Source organism: Cuculus canorus, chromosome 4 (assembly GCF_017976375.1).
Source record: "Cuculus canorus isolate bCucCan1 chromosome 4, bCucCan1.pri, whole genome shotgun sequence".
Lineage (NCBI taxonomy): Eukaryota > Metazoa > Chordata > Aves > Cuculiformes > Cuculidae > Cuculus > Cuculus canorus.
Window position 1 is genome coordinate 55,562,311 of NC_071404.1, and position 19,239 is coordinate 55,581,549.

At 46.1% G+C, this 19,239-nt stretch overlaps 1 protein-coding gene across 5 annotated transcripts in view; it reads right to left on the bottom strand.

The window, feature by feature from the left end:
- Positions 1 to 19,239, bottom strand: part of LEF1 (lymphoid enhancer binding factor 1) — a 71,626-nt gene that overhangs the window by 25,080 nt on the left and 27,307 nt on the right. For all 5 annotated transcript variants that reach the window (XM_054066175.1, XM_054066177.1, XM_054066174.1 and 2 more), the window contains exon 5: positions 2,589 to 2,721. In XM_054066175.1, coding sequence (XP_053922150.1) covers positions 2,589 to 2,721 — 133 coding nt within the window. The remainder of the gene's footprint in view (positions 1 to 2,588; positions 2,722 to 19,239) is intronic.

A 19,239-nucleotide genomic window follows, 5' to 3' on the forward strand; every position in this document is an offset into this window, starting at 1 on the left:
CACAACCTTGCCCCTGCCAGACCAAGGAACTGAGCCGCTTCTTCCCCAAAATTTACACTTCTGGCCCACAGAGATGCTGCTGCTCTTTTTGAACTAACGTAGAGTGGTTATTGCTTGTCCAAAACTTGTGGCCTTTTACAGCGGACTGTCATCTACCTAGTGCCCAGCAGGAACATAAGCAGCTATCGCACAGTCAGTGCTCTCCAAAGCAAGCTCTCGCTCATGGAAGGGTTAAGAAATAAATAAAATAAATTAATATCAGGGAATAAAGAAGTGATTGCCTTTACAAAGGCAGTGGCTGCATGTCCACATCAAAGTGCCTGGGGTGCAAGAGCCAGCGTTGCATACAAGCTGCTGTGGACCCCTTTGTTGGCAGATTTTGGCAGGAGGAGGGCACCCTGGCATCACGGCTGGAGCACCAGGGCAGTGCCTCACTCCAGACCCACAGTGGGAGGTGAGGACAGAAACAATGGTTGGAGGCGTTTGGCAAAGAATCTAAGGGAAAAAAAAATCCTCTCTTTGCAGCAACTGCATGGGCCACTTCACTGGGGCTGCTCTCGCACACCAGCAGTGCCAAAATGGGGAGCATGGAAAGACCACACACATCAAGGAGACTGTCACAGCTAAAACCAGAAGTCTCCAGCTCATTTTGTCTGTCCCCTTCTTTGCCAGATGCTGGAAAAAGGGATCAAGAACACCAGAGGGCACAAGCTCCGTGGCAGAGATGCCTCTGGCTACTCTCTGGCAGAGTCCCTCTCTGGGCTTGTGCTCAGGGACGGGGACATGAGTGATGCGATACACTAGGGCTGGACAAGGAAAGGGTGAGAACAGGCAGAAGGGAGGATGGGCAGCAGAAACAACAAACCAGATGTTCTTCAGTTTGGGTATGCAGAAGAGGAGCACAAAAAAAAAATGAGGGGCAAAGGCAAAGAACTGGGGTGCAGGAGGGCCACCCCCTCATGTAGTAAATGAAAACTACTTGAGCTCGTGAACTGCAGCTGTGGGGTGTGCCCCAGCTATCACAGCTAGCTTGGGCAAGAGGTGGAAATCTCATTTGCAAATGCTGGCACCCCTGGGATGTAGAAGGAACAAGCATGAATATCCTTCTCCTGGGCACTGATACAAAAGAGGAAGACAAATGAGGACAGAAGGTCGCCATTTTCTTCTTCCTTCTCTGAAAACAATATTTTACATGTATTTACAGGCCAGGCTTTCCAGGCAGAGTGCTTTTCATATTACCCTTCCCTGAAAAAATAAACAACCAACTAAACAGCAAACAGCAAAATCCAGACAGAGCCAAAAGGCTATGGCATTTTCTGGATGTAGCCCATGTTATTATCTGCTGATCAAGGCCAAAATAAAAACTAGGCATTCAGGCAAAGTCAGAAGTAAAAAATGTCCCTCCCTGAACGATGGTGACTAGACATCTCTTCAGATAAACAGGACACGTGCTCAGGTTAAAGCAGAGCTTCATGAACTTGTCAACTAAGTGTCACACCACGCGGTGGGAGACGTGCGTGCAGAAATAAGCAGGGAGAGCCACTCTTCAGCCCCAGCACCAACAGACATCATATCCACGCACAGACCTCCTGACTACAGAAAATTGCTTTGTAAATCCTCTGCTTAATTCTCCTGCTCTCCTCACCACCAGCTCTCCTGCACAGGCTTCTCCTCATCAGGTGCTTACCCAAACCCTGGCTCAGACCTGTGCTGGCCAGGGTCAGTCCTCCCTTTGCACCCCAACAACAACCACCACTTTCCCCCACAGCTCCCTCATCCCAATGTGAGCAAGCACACCCTCCCCAGGAAAGCCCTGGGTTTGATGGGTCACTAGATGGAAGCTCTCAGCACAGACTGGGCTTAGCATCTCAGAGGCTGTTGGTGCTTCCCTGGGGGCCCACAGACCAACCCGGAGCAGTGCTGGTTTGATGCTCCCAGACAAGTACCTGTGGAGGTGTTATTTGTGTGTTTTAAGGAGTCCTAGGGGCACAGAGAAAACTGACATTTGCAATTGGGACATCAAAAATGATGCTATCTGCAGAAGGCAGTGGGCAAGAGAAGGTTAAAATATGACATGCTTGCAAAGCCTTAATTTGCACAGGCTCAGAATGGTATTCTATAGGCCATACTTCAGTTATGCCAGTTGATATATGGAAAAATTCGGGATAGCCAAAATACAACAACATAAGACATGATTTTGTGTAAAATGGAAAAAGAAAAAGTTTCAATAACACTGCTAATAGAGCCCTCTTCCCTGACTTCAGGAATGTGAGGGATGATTGTCATTTTCGCATGTGCACGCTGCAAGACTCAGGCACGACAGGGGGTGGTGAGGGCTGGCTGCTGCTTATTGAGATTTTAAAAGATTTTGACGAGTAAAGCAAGCCCAAATTATCACATTAGAAAGAGCACAAAGATTTAAACAGCCAAGTAAAATATCACCATCGTGGCAAAATTACCAGCTCTGAAAGCAGGGATGCATGCCTGGAACCCCTCTTCTAAAATATTACAAAAAAAGCCCTATCGGCAGCATGTGGGGGACCAGAACTGCTCTGCAACCCCACTGCACGGGGACAGGATGAACTCACCTTGTTTGGAGCTGACATCAGAGGGGATGTGAGATGGGTGCGACCCCGGGGAAAAGTGCTCATCGCTGTAAGTGATAAGAGGGGTGAGAGGGTGAACCGCATGAGAAGGCTGTACCACTGGCACCTTGTTTGACTGCAAGAGAAGAAAACAAAATTTAATTAGTGTTACTGGGATGGGGCCTCTGCATTAGGAAAAAAACCCAAACACTTCCAAAATGTGATTTTTACACATTTGTATTCCTGAAACAGGAGGTGAACAGATAGACAGGACACTGGGCCTGGTGGGTGGCAGCCAGGTTTGCTGCCAGAATTGGCATCCTTGAACCACTGGTGCCCAAGGAAGGATGCAGGCATTGAGGAAATGCAGGGAAAAGGAAGGGGCTGGGAGCAGAAGGAAGGGTGTTTGGGAGACACAGAAATGGGACTCAGGAAGTGGCGGCTGGAAAGCTGCAGGGCAGGAAGAGCACCACGCCGTGTAGGCAGGCACCACGCACCACGGGCTGTAACCAAAGGGCCGAAGAGCCAGCAGCAGAGCGGAAGAAACCCTTCAGTTACATGTTCAGCAATCAAAAAGGTTTAAAGTGAAGGTTTGCCACATCTGCAGCCTTAAAAGCAACAGGAGCTTCATGGACTTCACTCCTCCATCACTTTCCCGCATGAATGCAGAACAGCAATAGCAGGGACAAGCCTCTGGACATTGCCAGGGAGCACAATGGGCTTTTGCAAACTGAGCAGTTTTACAAACCACAGTTAAAATCTCCTGGTCTGTGTAGCAGGTAACTGAAAAGCCACTCTTAAAAGCCTACTTTTATATTTGAACTGCCAGTGGCCACTCAAAGGGGTCAGTTAGGGAGAAGACACATTGACCACCCAGGGATGGCTGGGAGGCCTCTTGCTGTGTAACACCAAGGAAAAATCAAAGCACTACAAATGCCCAAGAGGGTCCTAAAATGAGTGTTATTAAGTTACGGCCACACAGGCCAAGTTGCACACTTCCCACTAGCAGTTCCCACAGGGGAGCGGGCACTTGGTGCAATGGAGGGACACCACCCAAAATCATGCTCTTGGATCAAAACAGTGGGACTTGTCCATCCCAACGAAATGCTGCCACATTAGCACTGCTTGAAACGCAAGCTGCTCTTCCCATGATGGGACAAGCCGTAGTGATGATGCAGTGTTTAACAGGCACTCCTCGTTTGTACTCTGTCACTCTATCCTGCCCCTTAGCAAAAATAATTATGACACAAACAGGTTTTTAATGTTTTTCTTCAAATAAAAGAGTAAAAGCTGCCCTTCAGACAGAAACGCTGATAAAGCCCAGCAAGGACAGCCTGTCAAATATAAAGAATTAAGAAAAAAAATAATTTAAGAGCCCAGTGAAATTAATTTTCTTTGCGTTCACTGTTGAAATCCTGGTAAAAACATATATTAGGACAATATTCCTAATACAAACCCAGGATTTCTCTGGACTTCTGGAAGCAGAAGGGTTATTAAATGGTCAACTCAATTTATTGTTAAGGCCGGTAGGAGTAGAGGAAAGGGAGCAAATGGGAACCAGTGCAGCATTTTCTGCTTGCCTTGTTTCCAGAGCACCACCTTAAGGAACTTGCATTAGCAGGCAGTATCTTCTTAATGTCTGACCTATCCCTCCAGTCATATAGCTCAGAATCTGGTGCCACGAATTTTTGCTAAATTATGCTATCCTTGCTCTCCTCTTAATTTTACGGTTTTCAACACAGATTTGCTTTCCTGTGGGAAAGAGATAAGAACCTGAGGATTTTAATTTAAGCTTCGGCCTTGTCTTATATTTTGCAGGATGGAGAGAGAAAGCAGCGCTAGTAGGTGTTTTAAAGCCAACAAGCATTAGGTCCATTTTTGTGACCAAATAATGAAAGCAATATGGATTCTCACAAATATTTATCAGTAGAGTTGTAAAGGGGATAGCTCAGCCTGCTATTCATCTTCTCTGTCTGTATAAATTCAACAAAACCCAGATGCCAACAAATTTCCGATGATTTACAAATCAGGCCTTAGTCTTTAGCGATGAGACTTGCAGGCCAGCCCACCATTCAGCAATTACTTTATCAACAATAAACTGTATATTATGAAGAAAGATCAAGCAATAGATGTATTTAGGTCACACACACACAGCTGCTAATCAGCATTAGCTTCTCAAAATTTAGTAATTAACATTTTGTATTATCCTGGATGTAATTGTCATGCATGCCCCTGGTATGAGGGATACTTGCTTCCAGAAATCACCCGTTTGTCCTTTGAGCAAGCCAATCCCTGTACCCCCTCGCTCTTCAGCATCCTGCAGATTTTATTTTATTTTCTAATTCTTGGCACCTTATCCCCTAAGCCCACGGCAGCAGCTTTCAACGGACAAAGCATCCATGAGAAGTCAGAAGAAAAGCAAACCGCTTGTCAGCGGGCTTAAAATTAACATATAAACAGGCCACATATCCATTAAGAGTATTTAGGGGTCTGTAGAGCCAGAAACTGGAGAAAACCACCCTAATAACAATATAACAATAATAATAATAATAATAATAATAATAATAATAATAATAATAATAATAATAATAATATCTGCCGCCAGCCTGCCCCACACCGCTTTGGGAGGACCTAGGGAATTCTGGCAGTTAAATCTTGCTTGGCACCAGATCAGGGCTCGGGGGGCACAGGCTGAGCCTCACTGTGGTCCCACCAAGATGACTACAGTGACTGATGGGAAGAAAACACAGGGCAATGTGAAATGAAAGCAGAACAAGAAAGCTTAATGATATATTTTCCAAAAGCCTTATGGACTAAATCAGTTCTGCCATGGCACCTGCCCTAGAAGTCAACCTAGATGTGTTATCTGAAGACCCAGACCTTGTATGCAGACCTGGATGCCCCTCTTGCCGCCCGCTTAACCACCCCACTCCTGGGCCAGGACAAGGGGAAGAGAAGATTGGCCCTATGTGCCCCGTCTAACCCCATGGATGCTCACCTGTGCCCTTCACTCTGGGGATATCTAGATTGGAAGTGACGCCAAAGCCCCTTTCACCATCTACTCATTCATAGCTGGGCACTATGATGTGCTGGGCACTAATCAGGCAGTGCTGATTAGATTCCTCCTACTGCAGCCCAGTGTCTCTGCCCCTAGGCTTCCGCCTCCTCCAACAAACATGCCATCCCAACTACATCTGTCTCCCCCAAAACCTCCGAAGATGGTGCATACAGCTGCAGAAACACTTAAGTGACTGACAGGGACCTGAATCGAGCGACTGTGATCTAAACCCATGTGATGTCCATGCAGGGAGATTGGTCCCCTGTGCTTCGCTCAGCCCCTGCTAAAGAAGCCAGCTACCGCCACTGCTCTCTCCTGCACAATGATGACATTTACATCTAATATAGGCACTGCTCACAAAGCACCTCAACACAAACTTTAAAATCTTCTCCTGCAAAATCCAATCACTCCACACACCTTCAATGAGATAATTATGTTTAATAATTAAACCACATTGGTTTTGTCTCCTTCACTGAACTCTGGCCCTAAGCTTCTTCGCATGACCTGCAAAGTATAGGAAACTGAAAATACAGCCTAGCTCAATATCTGTAATTTGGGAAAAATAACTAATCAAAAATGAGGACCTGTAGTTCACAAACATGAAGATCTTCCATTGTGCTTTAAGACACCTTGTCGCATGTGTGTCATAACCTGTTACGAACATTACAGGCTAATGGCAAAGGGATCATCCATGCCTGTTGGCCTGGGAACACCCAGCTGTGCCCCATGAGACCAACCCAACTCAAAGGGACACTCACTTCTGAGTGACTAAACTTGGTGGCCACCTCCTTGGAGGCTGCCGGCCCACCAATACTCCACTCCCACAGCACAGTCTGGCAGCTCAGCCTATGGCAGCATCCTTTGGGAACTGGCTTTGCACTCAAGACACCTCTCCACAGGGCACTTCTTCTGCTTGGATGTTTGCTTATTATCTTGGTCTTCACAATCAGTATCTTTTCTTTCTCCACAGTACGTGCTCAGGCTGAGGTGGGGCAGTACAGGCAGGGACGGTGCCCTGAAGGGACATCAAGAGGGCAAACAGGCAAGGCTGGGAGAATATACAAATAATGGACACAGCAGGAATAGAATTCTTTGGTCAGTTCGTTCTAGGATAAAGCTGCTATTTGGCTTTATGACTGACCTGAAAAAAACACAAAATTCCCTAACAAATTGCTGGCAAAGGGCAAAAGCTGGCAGGGAAGAGGACCCTGACCCAGTAGTAGGCATTACCACAGCAGGAGCTTCAATGTGCACCAGATACCAGCTTGAAACTATTGCTGCGTTAAAGTAATGTAGGAACAACCACCTAACTTGGTGCAAGAGCAAACATTTCCCATGCAAACAGTAGTCACAATCTGCAAGGCTTGAATCTCAGGCATTTCGTGCAGGGAAAGGATGGGAGGAAGAAATCCTCCTGCTGTTGCAGTGGCACAGCTGCTGCCACGCAAGTGACCCCAGCAAGTACTCTGCACTGGTGATACCATACCTGGATTTGCAGAGTTACTAGCCCTTTTAAACATACGCCTTCCCTGTCATTCAAGGAGTATATTTTGAGACAGTTTAATCTCTGGTGAGTTGATGGTGAAACGCTGCATTCAGATTTGGTCTGAAACTAGGAAGTTTTCCCTCATTTTTTAAATGCTTCTGAAGGAAAGCAAGACTATCAGAAAAAAACCAAAACTCGAGCCAGCCCCAAACAGCTGGCTAATGCTTCAGCAAAGGCCTGCATCTGTAAGGTATCCTATACGCAACAAGTGTGCAAAAACTATAAAAAGCCTGAGACAGCCATGGCAGAAATGCTTGTAGGTCAGCACCAGGCGAGACAGGCAGCTGGGAGCTCCTGCTGGAGCTGGGGGGACCATTTGTTCCAGCTGCTGCACAGAGAAAGATATTAAATTAACAACCCTTCAAAGGACATGCATCTACAAAGGAGGTCGCAGATGGGCAGGGAGGTTCACAGAGAACCGCAAGTGAGCCCATGCACATAAGACTCAAGCATCCCTGGGTCAACAGCCAAAGAGGCGCTGGATTGTTTTTGGTGTTGGTTTTCCTCTTCTTTTTAAACAAAAACCTGCTTCTAAAATGCCAAGAAAGGCCCCAGCCTGTCTACTTTTCCTCTCCTGTCAACAAGTTGTGCACTGGGTACAGGCAGACGGTCTTCTCAATTCAGACTAAAATAAGATAAGAAAAAAAAAACAATCAGAACTTGAGGATAGAGAATTACATGCATGCCCTTTTGTTCTTGAAAGAGAGGGTAATTTGGAAAAAATATGGCTTCGAGTTCTTGACATCAAATGTTAAATTCAGGGGGAAAACATAACAACGGGTAGCTTCTGAAAAAAAAAAAAACCAACAAAAAACCCAAGCCAACTCCAAAACTCTTCCACTATTGCTATAGTAGTACTTTAAATAAAAGGACGAATGACTTGTTGGAGGATTTGAGGACACCTTGACATGAAGGGACAAAAAAAAAGGCCATCCCTTTTTTAGTCTATTTAACTTCTAGTTTCTAGACCCCCAAAATCATCCTTAGGCAGACAGCGCTCACAAACTGAGAAGGCAGCAGTTTCAGTTGTCCTCTCAAAAAAGTGACAGGATTTCAATGGCTAAACTAACTTTGCATTTATGCCTTTGCTGACCAGCTATTGCAATAAAAATGAAAACCCAAGAAGAATGTAGTTTTGGAGCAATGTCAAAACCAGGCCCATGTCTTGGTTCATTGTGGACAAGCTTTAGCACAGAGGGACCAGAGGTGGAAGAAGACGTGATAACAGTAAGGTTTTTTGGCCAGAACTAGTTACTAATAGATGAAACAAGCTCTAGTAATTATTACCCTAGTAATAATTGCAATTACAATTTGCCACCTCCCTGGGAGCTATCATACAGTCGCTTTCCATAGAAAACTCTGCAGAGATGCAGCAAGATACAGACAACTCAGGTTATGCCCCCTGCCCCTAAATCATTTCTTTAGAGCAAATAGTTTTATGTCCAAAGCCAACCTCTTTCTAGACTCTTGACAGCAGAGATAATTTTATGCTTAATTTTTCAAAACCTTCTCCAACCCATAGACAGTACAGCTGGGAAAATGACACAGCAGTTATGGGGGCTGGTACATCTGTAAACTTACTTCTAGCTTTACCTCAAGCTAAAAGGATCACAGAATTGCTTGGTTCGAAAAGACTTTTGAGGTCATAGAGTCCAGCTGTACCTGCCCACCACTAAACCATATCCCTAAGCACTTCCTCTACCTGTCTTTTAAATACTTCAAGGGATGGGGACCCCACCACTTCCCTGGGCAGCCTCTGCCAGTGTCTGACGATCCTTTCTGTGAAGAAATTTTTCCTAATGTCCAGTCTGAACCTCCCCTGGTGCAGCTTGAGGCCATTCCCCCTTGTCCTGTCCCCTCTCACTTGGGAGAAGAGGCCAGCTCCTTCCTCTCTACAACCTCCTTTCAGGTAGTTGTAGAGAGCAATAAGGTCTCCCCTCAGCCTCCTCTTCTCCAAGCTAAACAACCCTAGTTTCCTCAACTGCTCCTTGTAAGACTTGTTCTCCAGCCCCTTCACCAGCTTCGTTGCTCTTCTCTGGACACGCTCCAGCGCCTCAATGTCTTTCCTGTAGTGAGGGGCCCAGAACTGAACACAGGATTCGAGGTGCGGTCTCACCAGTGCCGAGTACAGGGGCAGAATCACCTCCCTGGTGCTGCTGGCCATGCCGTTTCTGATACAAGCCAAGATGCCATTGGCCTTCTTGGCCACCTGGGCACACTGCTGGCTCATGTTCAGTGGCCGTCAATCGACATTCCCAGGTCCTTCTCCTCCGTGCAGCTCTCCAGCCACTCTTCCTCCAGTCTGTAGCACTGCACGGGGTTGTTGTGTCCCATGTGCTGGACTCCGCACTTGTCCTTGTTGAACCTCATGCCATTGGTCTCTGCCCATCAATCCAGCCTGTTTACATCCCTCCATAGAGCCTCCCCCCCCTCCAGCAGATCAACACTTTCTTCCACCTTAGTGTCATCCACAAACTTATAAGGGTACAGTCAGTCCCCTCATCCAGATCATTGATAAAGATATTGAACAGAACTGGACCCAGCACCAAGCCCTGGGGAACACCACTGGTGACTGGCCTCCAACTGGATTTAACTCCGTTTACTACCGTCTTTGGCCCCGGCACCCAAACAGTTTTTAACCAGTATGCCTGTCCAGGCCAGTGGCAGCCAGTTTCTCAAACAGAATCCTGTGAGAAACTGCGTCCAAGTCTCTACTAAAGTCCAGGTACAGGAGCCGGGATGGGAAAGCATGCCCACAGGAACACCCCACTCAAAGGAAACAGAGGCTTAGGAATATTGTGATTTATGAAAGCTAAATAAAAAAGCACAATCTTTTTTACCCCGCTTCACAACTTGGCAACAGGAGAACATTTATCTTGCTGAACTTTCATGCTTACACCCCAAGGACTCACCACGGTAAGGAGGCAAAGGGAAAAACTACATCCACTTCATGCAGACACTTAAAACTTTGCAACTCCTAACATTTACTCAGAACAAAACTAGAACAAACAATCACATATTTCAGAGCTTAAACTGATCGCTTGCTAAAGTAGAAAAAGATCCCCCTATCCCCCTTTTCCTCATGTCCTGTACTTCAGCACTTTGCCATAATTAAGTTATATTTATTGCTGGGAACCAGGGAAGGAGAGAACAAGAAAGTTACTTTAAATAAGCCATTGGAAGCTTCCCCCCTCCCAGGACACATTGCATCGAGTGACTGCAGAGCTGCAGCATCCCAGGAGACCCCAGGGAGATAAAGAGAAGCCACCATCAGCACATCAGCAGCTGAAGGAGGCACCTGGAATCCTTGGTAGAACTTCCCAGGGTTATCTGGGAGCAAGAAAAGTTTGCTGCTCAGACCACCTTTCTTTTTGGGAAGCCCAGCAACAAGCAGCTGTGGCAGCAACACACGGAAAAGGCAGCTTCATGGCTGACGGTGCTGTGCTACGATCCACGGACACACAGATCAGCATCCAAAGCAAAGGCGACACATGACTGAAAACTCAGGCAGCATACACGGAGAGGTAAGAGGAGTCAGATTAAACCACTCTGCCTGAACCCCAAAGGGTCGGTGCACGATAAAAACTTCAGTACAATAGCCAGGGGAGCATTGCAAAGAAAAGACTAAATATGATTTGATAAAGCCAGGGATAAGCATCTATCTAGACAGATTACAGTCAGTAACTGGTTTCAGGTTAATTGCAATGTTAGTGAGAAACCACTGTGCTAATGGCTTGTCTATATTCTTATCTTTTCTAACTTCTCTCCTCCTCCCTCCCCTTTTCAATCTCGGAAATTATTATAGCACAACTGTGACAGGTTTTTGCTGAAAAGTTGTAATAAACATTTGAGTTCCCTCAAGACAGCTTTTAAAAACAGGAGTGTTGAATCTTTGACAGAAACATGCTTTATTTCAAGTGTTCATTAAGCACTGCCATTAAGTAAGTGATTAAAGCACACCCAGTATTAAAATAGCTTGATTAGAAATCCCCTGCTATCTCCATTTTCTTCTCTCCCTTGAGTTCTTAATTTGTTTGTTCTTGCCTGCTTAGGAAGGCTGTCGGGAGACCTGGAGTGCTGGTGAACTACATGGGGAGCCAAGCAGGTCTTTCAAGGCTTAGACCAGGGGAGGACAAGCCCATTTTTATTTGTATACTGCAAGTTCACATATGCACAGATTATACTTAGTTTTACACAGCTCATTAGTTTTAGAAATATGTACTAATGACCGATAGAGCATTAAATCACCAGCAAAGCCACACGCTCACAGGGAAAGCTTTCCTGTTAAAATATTTGGCAATGTTTTATTTCATTCTCCAAACTCAGCAGCGGATCCTCTCTGATGGCAATTAATTGCCAGTAAACATACCCTAGCTTGCCAGCTGATGCTCATTATAAGCTTTGGTTCCTGCGTGATGGTCTTTTTAACTTTATCCATCCTGAACAGTTCATCTTTTCCCTGATGTAAATACGTGCAAGCAAGAAGCCCTCAACCAACAAGTGGCAACCTACAGGATCAAATCCAGTCTTGACCCCAGGAGTCACTAAGCACTCTCAAAACCTGATAAATGGGACCACTAGTGATGGAAATACTCTGGATAGTGACACACCCTATGGACCACAGCTCCCTAGCCTCTACCCTTCACGGCAGCCCTGCATCTGCCTTGTCACACTCAAGTTGGTCCTGTCAGCCAAAGAGATGTTTTTCCCCATCACTTCCTGACCTGCCCACAGCTCTTTCTGTTCTCCACTGGCCAAGGAGAACACAAGTATCATAATGTTTTAATAAGCCCAAGCCTCTTGAGTTGCCGAGGTCTGGCTTACTAATTGCTTTGATGATAATGACCGTTGCCCTAAACCAGCAAAGGAAGCCTATGGGATGTCAAAGGGACCAGTGCCCACAGCCCAGACACTTGCTAGGGAGGTAGCAGCAGGGGCGTTATATGCCAGGGAGCCCCGGGGTGTTTTGGGTGGAGGAAAGAAATGCTGGAATCCATCCCACCATCACCTCTTGTGCCAACTTCAGCTCTTCCTTAGGGACAAAGCTGCTCTGGTTTCCGTCCTCAGAGCCGTCTGCTGAGTTAAGACAAAGACACAGGCTTGTTTTGCTTGCCCTGAGATTACCAGGATCCCAGCTCACAACAATGTTGGCATGCTCTCCGGGGTACTCAGACCCACGACCTAATGTGACTCTCCCAGGCAAAGGGATGCGCTTTGGTCCAATATTCAAATGGAGAACTCCTCTGCACCCTCGAGCACCAACTTAAATCAAGCGCAAAAGAACGTTCAGGCAAATGAAATGCGGTCTAATACATACACATAGAAAGTTCTGTGTGAAAGCAGGCAGTCTGACCGCAGCTTCCGAAGCCCAGCATTCCTGTTCGGGCAGACAACATTCATCACAGGATGAGATGACTTTTCCCCACCAGCCTCCTCACATCCCACAGGATACAGACCCAAGCTCCAGGGGGAACCAAGAAAAAAAACCCATCCTGCACCCTGGTGACAGGAAGATGCCTTTCAGCAGTACACACACAGTGGATCAAAAGTGCTTGAAAAAGGCTCTCTCTTCAATGTATTTACATTAAGTCTACGTTACAGCCTATTCAACACCACAAGCCTTAACAAAGACACAGCACGACTGCAAAATGGGTCAACTTCTCTCTGAGCATCAATTTTTAAGATGCAATGAATAGAAGTGTTCTTGATTAGGAAAATGCAAGAGCATGACATGCATCAGGAAGATATATTAGCTCTGTTGCATAGGTAAGGAGGAGCTAAGGACAAGGGCTGAGATGCCTGTGCAAGCACCTGACACACCTTTAGGTGTCCAAAACCTCTATTCATCATGCCTACATCTGCAACTTAGAGGTTGACTAATAAGCAACTGCTTACTTCTAGCAAAACACAGATCAAGCTATGCTGGTCATGTTACCCAACGTGACTGGTGTTTTGGAGGTGCTCCTGCCTCATTCACCTTCTAAAAAACAAGACAAATTAAAAAAAAAAAAAAAAGGAAAAAAAAAAGACAGAAATGGATATGAAGATGGAAGAGTGATGAATTTTGGCATCTATAACTCCTTGCCTGCTCCTGCAAGCTCTGCTCTCCCCCTCTCATTGCTCTGCTGTTGAAGCCAATCCTCTCCAGCCCCAAAGTGGTAGGAAGGGCTGCCCATGCTTTGCCAAGAGATGAGGAACCCCACCACTGGGATTTTAGCCACTCCAGGGGAATTTCCCAGCAGAAGTGGAGCAGATCTGTGCCCAGCTTGAAGCACAATGCCAACAACAGCTGAGTGCCCATTGTTAAGGGTGGCAGGGGCAGACAGGATCATGTAGGATTGACGCAGGCGTTGCTTGGCATATGATGAGGTATGAAGGAAGTACCACAGGGGCCACTTTCTCCAAATTCAAGGCTGGCAGGCACCACTGACCCTGCATATACAATGGAAAAAGTTTTCAAGTAACTTCCCTGAGTCCGGCTAAACCGCATTAACAGATTTATCCAATAACATGCAAATTCAGGTTTTAATGAAAAGTCTTAAGTCCCAGCTCTAAGTGATTTGGACTTTTCTGCTAATGGCATCTGCTAATGACCAAAGATTTAATGCATCAAGTCTTAGCATACATCAGTGCAAACAATATAACCATTTAGTGGAGGTAAAAAGTCATCTCATTAGACATCCATCACTGGATGTGGGCAAGATGGTCCAAAGGCTTAAAATAAAATATTCATTTTTAAACTAGGAAAAAAAAAAATCCCTAAAAACGTACAAATGATTAGGCCAAAAGTAGCAGTCTGCTAAAGCTTCACTAGGATTGAAAATGCAAACTGCAACGTTTATCTGGAGGTAAAACGCATTTGCAAGTACTTAATTTCTGCAGCACTGTTCCACAGAAGGCAAAACCAATTTTAACAGGAATTAAAGCAATAGGACCCTTCAGAAACAGGATGTGTCTTAGACAGGTTATTTGAACTATCATTAGAAGGTCACAACAGGAATTATTTCTCTACCACATTGTGCAAGATGATTTCAATACAAACAAAAGTGTTGAAAAGCTACTAACTTAATTCTATAGATCAGTCCCATGAGGGTTCATCAAATCAATGAGACGTAAAAAACATGCCCTAAAATTATGTTTATGTGTAGCTAAAAATATAAAAATCACAGCACATAGCTAAGGACAAGCAAAGAATAACTCCAACAAGGCATGAGCTTGGAGGAACAGGGCTTGCAAACACTTTTATTGGCCCAAATCATTAAAGAATCATAGAATCATTTGGGTTGGAAGGGACCTCAAAGATCCTGTGCTGAGGACTCCAGAACTGAACGCAATACTCCAGGTGAGGTCTCACAAGAGCAGAGTAGAGGGGGAGAATCTCCTCCCTCGACCTGCTGGCTGCATTACTTTTGATGTGGCCCCAGGATACCGTTCGCTTTCTGGGCTGCGAGTGCACATTGTCAGCTCATGTTCAGCTTTTCATCCACCAGTATCCCTAAGTCCTTCTCAACAGGACTTAATTCCTTCATCGCCCATCTGGTACTGATACCAGGAAATGCCCCTACCCAAGTGCAGCACTTTGCACTCGGCCTTGCTGAACTTCATGAGGTTCCCATGGGCCAACCTCTCCAGCCTGTCAAGATCCCTCTGAATGGCATCCCTTCCCTCTAGCATGTCGACCACCCCACACAGCTTGATGTAGACTGTAAACTGACTGAGGGTGCACTCAATCCCCCTGTCCATGTTAACAGCAAAGATGTCAAGCAACATCAGTTCCAGTTCCAATACTGACCTCTGAAGAACATCGCTTGTCACCGGTCTCCACTTGGACATTGTGCCGTTGACTGCAAACTCGTCTGAGTGCAACCATCCAGCCAATTCCTTATCCACCCAGTGGTCCCTCCATCAAAACCATGCCTCTCCAATTTAGAGACAAGGATGTTGCACAGGACAGTGTTGAATGCTTTGCACAAGTCCAGGTAGGTAATGTCAGCTGCTCTTTCTTATCCACCAATGCTGTAGCCCTGTCATAGAAGGCCACCAAATTTGTCAGGCACAATTTGCCCTTAGTGAAGCCATGCTGGCTGTCACCAGTCACCTCCTTATTTTCCAAGTGCCTTAGTCATGTCTCCAGGAAGATCTGTTCCATGATCTTACTGGGCACAGATGTGAGACTGACCAGCCTCTAGTTCCCCAGGTCTTCTTTTTTAAAAATTCAGGTTATGTTTCCCCTTTTGCAGTCAGTAGGAACTTCATCAGACTGCCACTTCTGAAATACGATGGATAGTGGCTTAGGAACTTCATCTGTCAGTTCCCTCAGGACCACAATGCCTCTCATCAGGTCTCATGGACTTGTGCACTTTGAGGTTCCTTAGATGGTCTTGTACCTGATCTTCACATACAGTGGGCAGTTCTTCAATCTCCCAGTCCCTGCTTTTGCGTTCTGTGACTTGGGCAGTATGGCTTGAGCCCTTGCCAGTGAAGACTGAGGAAAAAAAGTTGTTTAGTACCTCAGCCTTCTCCATATCCCAGACAATCAGGTCTCCTGTTTCCTTCTGGAGAGGGCCCATATTTTCCCTAGTCTTCCTTTTATCACTGATGTACCTGTAGGAAGCTTTTCTTGTCACCCTTGATGTCCCTGGCCAGATTTAATTCTATCAGGCCTTTACCTTTCCATTGATGCAGACTTTCATTTGGATTTTTTATGTAAACAGGACCAATAAACCTAACACAAAACACAGCTGGACACTGAGCTATCAACACATAATCTAAATGGTAGGTATTTAGTCCCATTTGCCAAGTGGCATCTCAGAAAATACGAAAAAGGGACTGATACCTCCCAGGCACAGACTGCCAGTGGGAGATTACTCAGGTCAAAGGAGGACTGTGATTACAATGGGCCCATGCAAGCTACAAGCCTCTTTCCAGAAGCAGAAAAGGGGAAAAGAGATACCCAGAAGAGACGGAGCCCTCCACCTTCATGCTTGCTGTCTACAAGGACAGCTTAAGAAAGATTTTCTTTTCCCCTCCTTGAAAAGCAGACAGCAAACTCACGGCAAGCCTTGCCTCCAGCTGCAGAGAGAAGCCAACAAAGGAACCCTGAAACGATTCTCCTACATCAGCTTTGGGGCTAGATCAGCCTCCAAGAGCTGCCATCCCTGCCAAAATGGGTGACCTAGGGAGTCCTCAGGACTCAAAATGCACCTTTCCCACTGTTGGCGGCATTGGCTCCCTTCTGACTTTGCTTTAGCGCCTTTCACCACCCATCCTCGCTTCTGCCTCATCACTTTGCACTCAACCCTGGGAAGCTGCCTGGACTCCACTGGCTCATTTCACTGCACAGCACCCCTCAGGCTCCCCAAAACCAGGCATTTCCTTTAATTTTCAGGCCATAGCCACACAGGTGCACAGCCACCCTGGGCAGTGACTCAGAGTCTCTCCAGTGGCTGGGGAGTCCAGGACTCTCCCTGAAGACTGGGGGAGATGGGGAGAAACATGGGGCTCACCTGTTCCCCCTTCCCACGCCACTCAATTTGGTCTGTTACTACTAAGCTCCTTCCCTTGGTTGGCCACGGGCTTAAAAAAAGGTTGCTAGTATGTACAACACACGTGATGCCTTTTAAATCCTGTGTAGGATATTTCTGCCAGCTGCCAGATTTGACTTTTTTTTTAATTTAAATTCAAGAGCTCCCCTTTAAAATTTGAAAATCACTCTTAAAAGAAGAAAAAAACCCACCCACACTCAGCCATAACCTAAATTTTGTACAGCAGGCACCTACATCCTCATAAAAACCCTAGGCTGTGCTTTATAACAGAGGTAGAAGTCTAAACATTGTAAAAAAGAGCCTAAATTGCCAGATTGCCCAAGCCTCCAGTAAATCACCCTTCCAGATGGGCTTACGGCTGCACACAGAGCCCTGCTAGTAGCAACAGGTCACCCCGCAATTATATTTCAGTCCTACTAAACTCAACAAACATTACATGAGAGTTATGCTTGATTTCATTAAAGAGGCACTTCCGAAGTTTACCATCGCCCCATCATTACCAACAGTTTGATTTTTCATGCAATTAGCACTCCCCTGTGCAATTAACTCCTCCTTGAAGCGTAGCGGAGGAAAAAAGACAATTTCTTATCATAACTGCATCTCTCCTCAGTACTTTTCACTGCAATAAAGGCCACGCTTGGGAGAAATACAGCCACATTACATTCTGCAAAACAATTTATCAAAACATTAGCTCATGCCAGGAGAGTCTTGGGAACCACTCAGCCCCCTCCACTGCCAAAAGGGCACACAGTCAAGAGTGCCAGAGATGCCTCAAATGCAATGTTAACCCCTTTCTTTTTTGGGGTGGACTCACAAGCTATCTATACAAGACCCGTCCATTGCGTGCATGCTGCCACAGGGCAGTCAATACAGAAACTGCTGCAGTGCCGGGCATGGGCAAACTCAGCCAGCGATGCTCTCACCCACCAATCCCTCAAGCTGCCACCCCTAGCCAGGAACACAGTCAAGGTCTGTGACCACATACTGGAGAAAAATGGTTTGGTTTGGTCTCCATTTCCCCTGGTTCCAGCAGAACCAGCAAACTCCTTTCCCATTCCCACCATACTCCTTTCCTATTCCCAGCATGGTATTTCAGAGGTCAGGACTAGGCCCTCCCCTCTTCCCTGCAGGGGGAGCACACTTTTTAGCTTGATGCTCTGGGAGCAGAGAATCATTTGGAGGTTGAGCAGCAGAGATGGATGCTCCAGCTGCAGACCTGACAGATGCTACACATTTTCCGTTTGCTCCTGAGGCTACACATCCACAGCCCATTTGCCACATTGATTTGTGGATAAGGTAAGTGTTTTTACGGCCCCTTTTTTCAAGAAACAAGCTGGGAGATAAGATTCTGGGGAATCTATTTCAGACCTTTAAACAAGGAATCCATACTTTGTTCTGAAAAAGAAAGTATTACTTTTCCCTTTTCACGGCAGTAACTGCCCTTGCTGTGTAATACTGCACAATACTGGAGAGAAAGCACATCTAGGTCTTTCTTACTCCCTAACCTCATTTAAAAATTAAAATTACCCCAAATTTCAGGCTGTTAACATGCATCCACCATTTAACAGGTGCTAGGTCACAGCCAAGAGGCTATCACACTGTGAAACACAGGTAGAGGTTCCTCCCCCCTTTCACGTAGTTTCAGCACCCATGCCCAAAGACAAAGCGGGCAAAAACCCCACAGCAACCAACTGGGTTCAGGATAGTCAGCCTCCAGCCACAGCGTGAACCCCCATCACCCCAACTCAAGGGGTGCAGCCCCTCACACCACCAAAATAGCACAATTGCAAAAATAGGGCATATAATGTGCGGAGACAGGATTTGCTCATCTTGAACATCTCTTCCTTTCGCTCACCCTCCCCAAACCTCCTTGTCCACAGTCAAGCTGCTCATGGGGGATAACCAGCTCTAAGTGAGTAACTAAATGCTAGTCTATTAAAACACTAAGAAAACAATATCCTCTCACAGGAAGATGCTATGGATAATTTCTCATGTGCCCAATATTTTGGAACTCACCATTTGTATCACTTGTACAAAACCAGGAGCTGAGAACATGAGGAAAGCAGCTCCTTCAGTGGAGCACAGAGACAGAGCACAGCTTTTCTCAGCTTTGAGCTCTCACATTAAGTCAGAGGAAGGAAATGCTGCCACCCCCACAATTCTTTATGTTAAAAAAACCCAAACCACACATCTTCCCTTTTCAGAAAACCCAGACCAGGTGTTACACGCTCTCGACATCAAGCTAAGGCCAGGCCGGCTAATCTGTAGGTTCACTAGTTAACGAGATAAAGGATTTCAGTGTGGTGCCGCAGCCTGGGCAGTGGGAGCTGTGGGCTGGAGGAGTGCTGCTGGCAGCCGAGTGTCACTCCTGGAGGAATGCCTGACCTTTCCCGGAGCTTTGATCATGCTGGCTCGCAGCGTGAGATAACCAGCCCTTTGCAGAATCCGGAGGTAATAAAAAAAGCAGCTTTGAGGCCTCGTGTTTTTGCAGGGAAATACTTACCT